General features: G+C 40.9%; 1 protein-coding gene across 1 annotated transcript; it reads right to left on the bottom strand.

Moving 5' to 3' along the window:
• Positions 1-1,101: 1,101 nt before the first annotated feature.
• LOC311118277 (uncharacterized protein) lies at positions 1,102-8,578 on the bottom strand. Its single transcript, XM_084193107.1, has 4 exons — positions 8,526-8,578; positions 5,470-5,708; positions 3,400-3,648; positions 1,102-2,871 (listed from the first exon to the last, which is right to left on the bottom strand). The coding sequence occupies exons 2-4, from the start codon at positions 5,570-5,572 to the stop codon at positions 2,252-2,254; spliced, it is 972 nt and encodes a 323-aa protein (XP_084049233.1). The 5' UTR covers positions 5,573-5,708; positions 8,526-8,578; the 3' UTR covers positions 1,102-2,251.
• Between the last annotated feature and the right edge of the window lie 1,279 nt (positions 8,579-9,857).

Genomic DNA, 9,857 nt, shown 5'->3' on the forward strand with positions numbered 1-9,857 from the left:
AGTTCCCTCTTTTTGGAGGGAGCAGGTCATTCAGTGGATGGTCAAGAGTGTGCATGTCCTTCACCAGGTGCACTGCAGCCTGTTCTCGCCTGCTCTGCAGTGACGGGAGCTGTGGTTGGACTGTTCCAACTCTGGAGATGATCCTCAAGGCCCTCCTCTGCACCCTGTCTAGTTGGGCCTGCTGCTTTTTACTGCATCCAACTAACAGCACTCCACCGGCCAGTGTAGTATAGACTGTGACCAGATCTTCAGTAGGACATTACTGGCAAGAAATGTCAAATAGGCGTATCGAGGCCTTTCTCACTGGCTGCTCCACTTGTCACCACTGAGGTTAGAGTCTAGATGAAAACCAATATACTTGGTTGCTGTTACCACTGGTACTTCCTGTCCTCCTAGGATTAGTGGTGCAGGTTGTGGATGGTCCTCTGACCAAGGGACTGTAGCTGTCAGCAGTCTGTAGCTGTCAGCAGAAGTGTGGTTTTCACAAGGGCGGTAATAGTGCTAGACTTTGGGAGGTAGTCATACTGACTCGTGCACTCAGATAAAACTGTCCCCTGCCAGTAGGTGGTGTTAACAATGTGTTTGATGACAGGGGCTAGATCTTCTGCATGCTCTTTTAGTAGCCAGGCTGGAATGCCATCAGGCCCACATGCTTTACGTGGGCTGAGTCTGGTCAGAGCTTGCTTTAACTGGCCAATGCTGCACAGCTCAACCTGCCTTGTAGGCATTGGCAGGGGGAAGATGGCAAGAGGTGTGGTGCTTGTCCATGCCTCAGCAAAGAAGCCATTCAAAACATCAGCCACGTCGTCGTCTTCAATTCCCTCGACCTGTATTCTCCCTCCTGATGTTTTCTTTGGTCCCTGTCCTTTGTTAATGAAGTCCCACCATTCCTTAGGGTTTTTCTTCTTTAGGTCCTGGATTTCAGTTTTGTAGTAGCTTGTCTTTGCTTCCTTGATAAGCATTTGCACTGTGTTTCTGTATTTTCTCCATGTCATTGTTTCTCTCCATCTGTTGAAAATATTCTGTATTTTCCTGATGGCAGCCTTTATTCTTTCAGTCATCCAGGGCTGGTCCAGTGTTGTTGTTTTCTTATTTCTTATTGACATGCATACATCAAGTGCAGTTTGAATGCAGGAGTTGAACATCTCCACCTTTGCATCGATGCTCTCCACCTCATATGCCAGACCAGTCAGTACTGGCCTTACATCGTGCAAAGGTCTCCTTTCTGTTCTGAGTTACCAGATGTCATTTTTTCCGCTGCACCTCTCTTCTCCCTCCTGGTGTTGTGTTTGGAGAGAACAGCAGACATTTGTGATCACTGGATCTGAGAGGAGCAAGTACAGTGGGTTGTGTTGATCAGATCTAGGATGGAGTCCCCTCTGTGGTCTTGTCTTTGACCACTACCACTTCTTATGTATACGTTAGTGTCTTTTAAATTAACCAATCTGTAGAATCTCGTCTCACAGTCAGTGCAGTAATAAGTCTTCTCTCCAGTGTGTAATTTTGGTGTTTTTATGTTGCCAATCGGGAGAAACTCTTGCCATATTAAGAGCAGAAGTAAGGATTCTCTCCTGTGTGTGTTCTCTGATAACCTTGCAGATTAGCTGTTGTTTTTAGATCAGTGGTAAGCCTTCTCTCGTTTTATGTTTACCTTGGTGTCTTTTTAAATGGCCTATTTGAGAGAAAACCTTTCCACAGTCAGAGCATGAGTAAGGCTTCTCTCCTGTATGTATACGTTCATGTTTTTTTAAGCTGCCCAGTTGAGAGAAACTCTTCCCACAGTCAGAGCAGGGGTAAGGCTTCTCTCCTGTATGTATACGTTCATGTTTTTTTAAGCAGCCCAGTTGAGAGAAACTCTTCCCACAGTCAGAGCAGGAGTAAGGCTTCTCTCCGGTGTGTGTTCTCTGATGAACTTTTAGCTCAAATGATGTTGTGAAGCATTTTACACAGTCTGAGCAGGAATAAGGCTTCTCTCCTGCATGTATACGTTCATGTTTTTTTAAGTTGCCCAGTTGAGAGAAACTCTTCCCACAGTCAGAGCAGGGGTAAGGCTTCTCTCCTGCATGTATACGTTCATGTTCTTTTAAGCAGCCCAGTTGAGAGAAACTCGCCCCACAGTCAGAGCAGGAGTAAGGCTTCTCTCCGGTGTGTGTTCTCTGATGAACTTTTAGCTCAAATGATGTTGTGAAGCATTTTACACAGTCTGAGCATGAGTAAGGCTTCTCTCCTGTATGTATACGTTCATGTTTTTTTAAGCTGCCCAGTTGAGAGAAACTCTTCCCACAGTCAGAGCAGGGGTAAGGCTTCTCTCCTGTATGTATACGTTCATGTTTTTTAAGCAGCCCAGTTGAGAGAAACTCTTCCCACAGTCAGAGCAGGAGTAAGGCTTCTCTCCGGTGTGTGTTCTCTGATGAACTTTTAGCTCAAATGATGTTGTGAAGCATTTTACACAGTCTGAGCAGGAATAAGGCTTCTCTCCTGCATGTATACGTTCATGTGTTTTTAAGCTGCACCGGTGAGAGAAACTTGCCCCACAGTCAGAGCAGGAGTAAGGCTTCTCTCCTGTGTGTATCCTTTGGTGCGATTTTAAGTTTCCCTGTCGAGAGAAAATCTTTCCACAGTCAGAGCAGGAGTAAGACTTCTCTCCTATGTGCACTCTCTGATGAACTGTCAGAGCCTTTGATGTTGTGAAATTCTTCCCACAGTCAGTACAGAAATTCAGATTCTCTCCTGTGTGTATTTGTAGGTGTATTTTTAACTTTGATAGAATTGAGAAACTCGCCTCACAATGTGGGCAGTGGTGAGACCTCTTAGCTCTGTGATCTTCCTGCTGTTGCTCGCTGAATGTAGAGAATGTCTCAACATGGTCTCCTGTGTGAACAACAACAGAAGAACCAGTCAGTTGGTGTGATATACATGTCAATCAAATGTATTTTATGAAGCCCTTTTTACATCAGCAGTTGTCACAAAGTGCTTTATAGAAACCCAGCCTAAAACCCCAAAGAGCAAGCAATGCAGATGTAGAAGCCATATCATCCTCCACTCACTATCACAAGGGTTAGTGTCATCCTCCAGTCACTATCACAGGGGTTAGTGTCATCCTCCACTCACTATCACAAGGGTTAGTAACTACACAGACTCATTTAATAGAACTTTAAAACATTGGCAGTTTGTCTACTTCACTTCTTTAGTCTACTCTCTGATCACTCCAGATAGCCCAGTGAATAAAACACATGCTGCCAATACTGGTGTAAAACCATGCAAGGGTCAGTAGCATGAAATAACATCTACCTTCTCATTGAAACAGTTCATCATGAAACAGTTCTACTGCAACTTTTCATGCACATTTGGAAGTTGGAATGAATAACACAAACTTAGTTAGATAGAACCTGCTCTTACCATGAGAAACATATTTCCCAATCTTCTCCTCCTCTTCTTCATCTTTAATGTTGACATTCAGCTCCAGTGTTTGACTGCAGTCTTCCAGCTTCACTGATGCCATCTCTGGATCCTGCTTAGCAAACTGGGCTCCACTGTCACAATCAGGACCCAGTGACTGTAGGTTTGGACTCAGTGTGGAAGGAGAGAGGCAGGTTGGGTTTGTCCTCACTATTGATGTTACCGGCCTCAGATTTAATTTTAGTCGTCCTGTAGTAACAATGAGAAACGGACACAAAAAGTTATTGTCTTGACAGTTCTGGCACTTTCTTTATTCTCTAAAAATATATTATATTTATTCTTGTTATCTACTTCAGTGCTTGACTTGGACTGAAATAGGTGTCGGTACTGCTTATATCTAGGTGCAGGAGTTCCACAATACTGTTGAGCTAACATTCTATAAGAGGAACAGGAGCTCAAGCACTAGATATTTGAGGTGCCGGTACTTAACCTATAGTAGATATTCCTAAATTCACATACAGTACTAGTCAAAAGTTTTAGAACACCTACTCATTCCAGGGGTTCTTTATTTTTACTATTTTCTACATTGTATAATAATAGTGAAAACATCACAACTATGAAATTACATATGGAATCATGTAGTAACCAACAAAGTGTTAAACAAATCAAAATATATATTTTATAGTTGAGATTCTTTAAAGTAAGCAACCTTTGCCTTGATGACAGCTTTGCACACTCTTGGCATTATCTCTACCAACTTCATGAGGTGTTCACCTGTAATGCATTTCAATCAACAGGTGTGCCTTGTTAAAAGTTAATTTGTGGAATGTCTTAATGCGCTTGAGCCAATCAGTTGTGTTGTGACAAGGTAGGGGTGGTATCCAGAAGATAGGCCTATTTGGTAAAAGACCAAGTCCATATTATTGCAAGAACAGCTTAAATAAGCAAAGAGAAACAACAGTCCATCATTACTTTAAGATTCTTCAAGTGCAGTCGCAAAAACCATCAAGCGCATTGATGAAACTGGCTCTCATGAGAACCGCCACAGGAAAGGAAGACCCCGAGTTACCTCTGCTACAGAGGATAAGTTCATTAGAGTTACCAGCCTCAGAAATTGCAGCCCAAATAATTGCTTCAGCGTTCAAGTAACAGACACATCTCAACATCAACTGTTCAGAGGAGACTGCGTGAATCAGGCCTTCATGGTGGAATTGCTGCAAGGAAACCACTACTAAAGGACACCAACAAGAAGAAGAGACTTGCTTGGGCCAAAAAACATGAGCAATGGACCTTAGACCGGTGGAAATCTGTCCTTTGGTCTGATGTGTCCAAATTTGAGATTTTTGGTTCCAATCGCAGTGTCTTTGTGAGATGCAGAGTAGGTGAACGGATGATCTCTACATGTGTGGTTCCCACCGTGAAGCATGGAGGAGGAGGTGTGATGGTGCTTTGCTGGTGATTTATTTAGAATTCAAGGCACACTTAACCAGCATGGCTACCACAGCATTCTGCAGCGATACACCATCCCATCTGGTTTGCGCTTAGTGGGATTATCATTTGTTTTTCAACAGGACAATGACCCAACACACCTCCAGACTGTGTAAGGGCTATTTGACCAAGAAGGAGAGTGATGGAGTGCTGCATCAGATGACCTGGCCTCCACAATCAACCGACCTCAACCCAATTGAGATGGTTTGGGATGAGTTGGACCACAGAGTGAAGGAAAAGCAGCCAACAAGTGCTATGCTGTGAACTTCTTCAAGACTGTTGGAAAAGCATTCCAGATGAAGTTGGTTGAGAGAATGCCAAGAGTGTGCAAATCTGTCATCAAGGCAAAAATCTAAAATATATTTTGATTTGTTTAACACTTTTTTGGTTACTACATGATTCCATATGTGTTATTTTATAGTTTAGATGTCTTCACTATTATTCTACAATGTAGAAAATGGTAAAAAATTAAGAAAAACCCTTAAATTAGTAGGTGTGTCCAAACGTTTGACTGGTGCTGTATATTTGCCACTGCTTGACAAAAAAAATATATACTTATAGTTAGATAGAACCTGCTCTTACCATGAGAAACAGATTTCCCAATCTTCTCCTCCTTTTCTTCATCTTTAATGTTGACATTCAGCTCCAATGTTTGACTGCAGTCTTCCAGCTTCACTGATGCCATCTCTGGATCCTGCAGTGCAAACTGGGCTCCACTGTCACAATCAGGACCCAGTGACTGTAGGTTTAGACTCAGTGTGGAAGGAGAGAGGCAGGCTGGGTTTGTCCTCACTGTTGATGTTACCGGCCTCAGACTTAATCTGAGTCGTCCAGTAGTAATAAAGAGAAACGGACACAAAAGTTAGTCTTGACAGTTCTGCCACTTTCATTATTCTATAAAAATATATTAGATCAGGTAGCTAAGCATTGACAACAAACCATTTATTAATTTCACATTAGACACAAATTGCACACTTTAAATTAAACCATGTAAGTGCACTTAACCTATAGTAGATTTCAGAAATTCACATAAATGACTGAAAAACCATTTAGAACAAGTTTGCAGTTTGCTTTAGGCAGCACTATGTACTATTTTCCTGAATAACGTTGTCTTCACTGTATTATTTCAATCAAAAAACAATAGTATTTATTCATAGGTATAACTTCACAAGCCCTGAATTCATTAGATTATAGCTGACTGTTTGAAATGCAATGTATTTGACCTTTAACTGTACAACACTTACTTAGAGAAAAACAAAATTAAGAAATCTTGAATCACCCATACGTTTGAAAAAACTCAAGATACAGCTGTATGATATAGTCCATATAGCCCAGCCCTAACAGAGTACATTAGAGTAAAATACAATACAGTATGTTATACTGTACTATACTCTGTACTGTTGTACTGTACTGAACTAAACTTCTCTTTCCTGTACTGTACTTTCCAATCTTGTGAAACAGTAGCTATGTTTCCAATAACTTGTCCAGTGCTTTGTTTCTCGACATTAAGAAAAAGTTTGCATAGAAAATAGATACGACAATTGCCATCTAGGGTGTGTTTCCATGTAACTATCCTGTGTCGATAAAAACAGCTGGACGTAATGACTCACCCTGTACCGTCAAAATGATTTGGCAATCATTTATTTAAAAAACACTGTTTCAATCCTCACTTGTCAGAATAAAGAAACTTTGACAAAAGAAAAATCCACCCGTCCAACGATTAAAAACGTTTTTGAGCTTTAGAACATTTCTCCTATATCTGCCGTCTCCATTACACACATCGCAAAGATTATTTTAGCAACATTGCTTTTGTCGAATGCTGCTGGATCAATGGAAACCAATGGAGTGATTGGTTCAGATTTGGTCTGGTCTAATGTTTGACCCAATGGTTGGGCCAAGTCAGTTAAGAACAAATTCTTATTTACAATGACGGCCTATCCCGGACGAAGCTGGGCCAATTGATTGGGACTCCAATCACAGCCGGATAATGATACAGCCTGGAATCAAACCAGGCTCTGTAGTGCCAGATGCAGTGCCTTAGACCGCTGCGCCACTCGGGAGCCCTGTGACTAATCATTTTGGCTATTTAAGCTCTGAAAAGGCCTATCAGCTACCCAACCTTATCAGGAGTTATCCTGAGCCTCTTTGCAATGAGAATCAATGCATTTGCACAGCGGGAAATGCAGAATTATATATATATATATTTTGCTATGATCATCTCGTCAAAAATGTACAGAGAAACTTGAAACCACTGATTATCATTATCAATTTAGCTGACGGGGTTAAACTCCCGGACAACAGTGGTTTCAGAGTCCTGCAATAGAGTGAAGACGCTAATATTTGTGTAAACTCTACATAGTTATGTTCTGTGGGTGTCACTGAGTAGGCTGAACAATACATAGGTAGGGCTGTACAGTGCAATATGAATGTCCAATACAAACAAAAGAAACAGCATACTCTACTGGCGTAACGCGGTAAGGACCAAGAACGGGGTCGATATGGACCACGGGTCACAAAATCATTATATAATAATACTGTTTTGGTTGGGCTTCAACCCCTGGTATCATATAAACACACACAAGACATGGATACATGTAGAATTGGTTAAAAATAGCAACAACTAAAAATCTCAGCCCTGTCGTAAAATGTGTAGAATTACGGGATATTAGCTTTAAAACTGCTAAATGTTCTCTCCGCCAACAAGAGGGTTGTGAACAGTTTGGGGTCACAAGTTGGGGGTTTGTTACTACGCCAATAAATGGCAATATCCATCCGGACCTTTGCCACCTAGGACATTTGTTTGACCGGACCTTCTCAAATAGTACTGGAGTACCCCTGCAATAGACTGACTGGGAAGGTGATTTTTCACAGTCAAAGTCCTGCAATAACAACTAACATGCTAATATTTGTATAAACTCTTGAGAATTGTTTTCTGTGGGTGTCACCCGTTCCATGGGAGCACAATCCAACTCGTTTCATAAGTGCATATAAGAATGCCCCCAATGCAATTATGTGGTCTTATACTTCCACAGTGGGATTTCAACCGTTTCTTTCTGTTTATTTTCAAAATAATTAGTTTTTGTAATTCATTTTAAATTAAGTAACAACATTTGACATGATTCCAATATTTTATATCAGTTTGCATCACTTTCAATGAAGGCCTTTTATTTTGAGGGCAAACCGCAAATTCCACTTTGTGGCTAATCGTTATTATGACTAGCTTCACATACATAGGGACAAGCGGGTTCCAGGGCTGCGTCCAGCAGGAGGACGGAGACGTTGGCCACGATCAGATACAAATGTATTATGTAGAACAAACATGCCTCTGATTCTATTGAATCATGTCACTTCTATTCAGGGTATTTCTATCTGCAACTTTCAAAAACGTTTTTGTACTGAACATGCCCAGGCGAAACGCACTGACCTATATACGAACCTGGAAAGCCTCACAAATGAACACGTGTAATGGACGCCGCACCGTGTGATGGTAATATTTTTAGCGCGTTCTTCAATCACTCGGATTGACACAACAATTACACAAAACCTTTGCCAAACGTGATAATACCTTGACTGATTTGTTATCTAACATGTTATGACGTTATTTCGATATTAGACAGTTTAAAAGTGCTATTCCATACCTGTAGTAATAAAGAGAAACGGAAAGCACAGTCCTGTCGTTTTCTTTGTTCTGAAGAATGTTGCGCGCCTCGCCGGAAGTTCCTGTTCCCCAACTACCACAATGCAACAGCGCCATCTTCTTCTTCTTCTGTGGGTTTATGGCAGACTACTTCCAAAAGTTGTATTGCCGCCACCAACTGGATGGTTTGAAACCACAAAATAAATTAAATAAAAAATACATCCATACTTAATAGTGATACTAACTTACTCAACCCTAATAAAAATAGTACATTGCCAAAACAAACAAAACTCCCATTTCTTCCTTCCTTTAAATCTCCATATCTCCCTTCTCAGTCTCTAGGACCTGAGATGGTGGTACGGCTTTTGCCAATATTCCATGTAACTCTTTTGCCAATAAATCTTTCAGCCCCAGGAACCGTTCTGCCTCAACCACAATGATTTATATCTTCCTAGATCTTTTCTCCACCTTGGCAGTGCCGTTAATCACCATTGTGATAAAGGCCACAAAGTCCACCTTTTTAACCTTTAAAATGTCAGGACCATCTTGTTGAAAGGCAACCCCTGCAGCTTGCATTGAAGGCTTATCCACCACCATTATATTTACTGTAAAGATAACCCCCAACAACTACAATGATTCAGTAGATCAGTAATGTTACAGTACTCTAGCATGTCTCCCAGCTGCTTATGCTGACAAAACATGTTAGTGAATAGGTCAGATTTAGCTTTGTGATGCTCATTTAAACTTCCTGTCTTGTTCAGCTTCAGAACAACAGTAAATATGTCACTTGAAACATAGTTTTTTGGTAATTCATTACACAAAAGAGAAGAGCTTGACTAGTACAAATTCATATACATACTATTTTTCATTGGCAGATAAATTAAACAGGCTTGAATTAAGCCTTAATGACTAAAATAACTCATCTAGTTTTAAAATACAATTTTTTAAAGTATCCACCCAAACTAACTGGTGAAAACTGATCATCACACCATCTCTATCTGATACATGTTGTGTCTGCTAGCTCATTCCCACAGAAACCTGCAGAGGAAATCAGTACCACCCAGTCAACCAGCCTCACAGAGGATATTCAACCCTAAGGGCAAATCCAAGGTAATCTCAATATCTTTACAATAGAAGCTAACAAATCACACCAAAACTGACCAGGTGAACACTGTAAAGAAAAGTAAAGAAAGGCTACCGTTCTATAACGTTCCCTTTCCTCTGCAGAGTTCTCTCACAGTGAGAAACAATAGGATTACAATAGAGTGTGCTACGATTTCTTGAGAATTAAGTGATGGAATGATTTTAATCTTAGCTAGTCAGACAACTGATG

Source organism: Coregonus lavaretus (genome assembly GCF_964263955.1).
Source record: "Coregonus lavaretus genome assembly, contig: HAP1_SCAFFOLD_48, whole genome shotgun sequence".
NCBI classification, from domain to species: Eukaryota; Metazoa; Chordata; class Actinopteri; order Salmoniformes; family Salmonidae; genus Coregonus; species Coregonus lavaretus.

Bases quoted from the DNA above. Each gene is read 5' to 3' on its own strand.
- LOC311118277 (XM_084193107.1), bottom strand. From the start codon at position 5,572: ATGGCATCAGTGAAGCTGGAAGACTGCAGTCAAACATTGGAGCTGAAT. The intron at 3,649-5,469 runs GTAAGAGCAGGT...TTGTTACTACAG, and splicing joins TGGGAAATCTGTTTCTCATG to GACGACTAAAATTAAATCTG. The intron at 2,872-3,399 runs GTAAGAGCAGGT...TTGTTCACACAG, and splicing joins TGGGAAATATGTTTCTCATG to GAGACCATGTTGAGACATTC.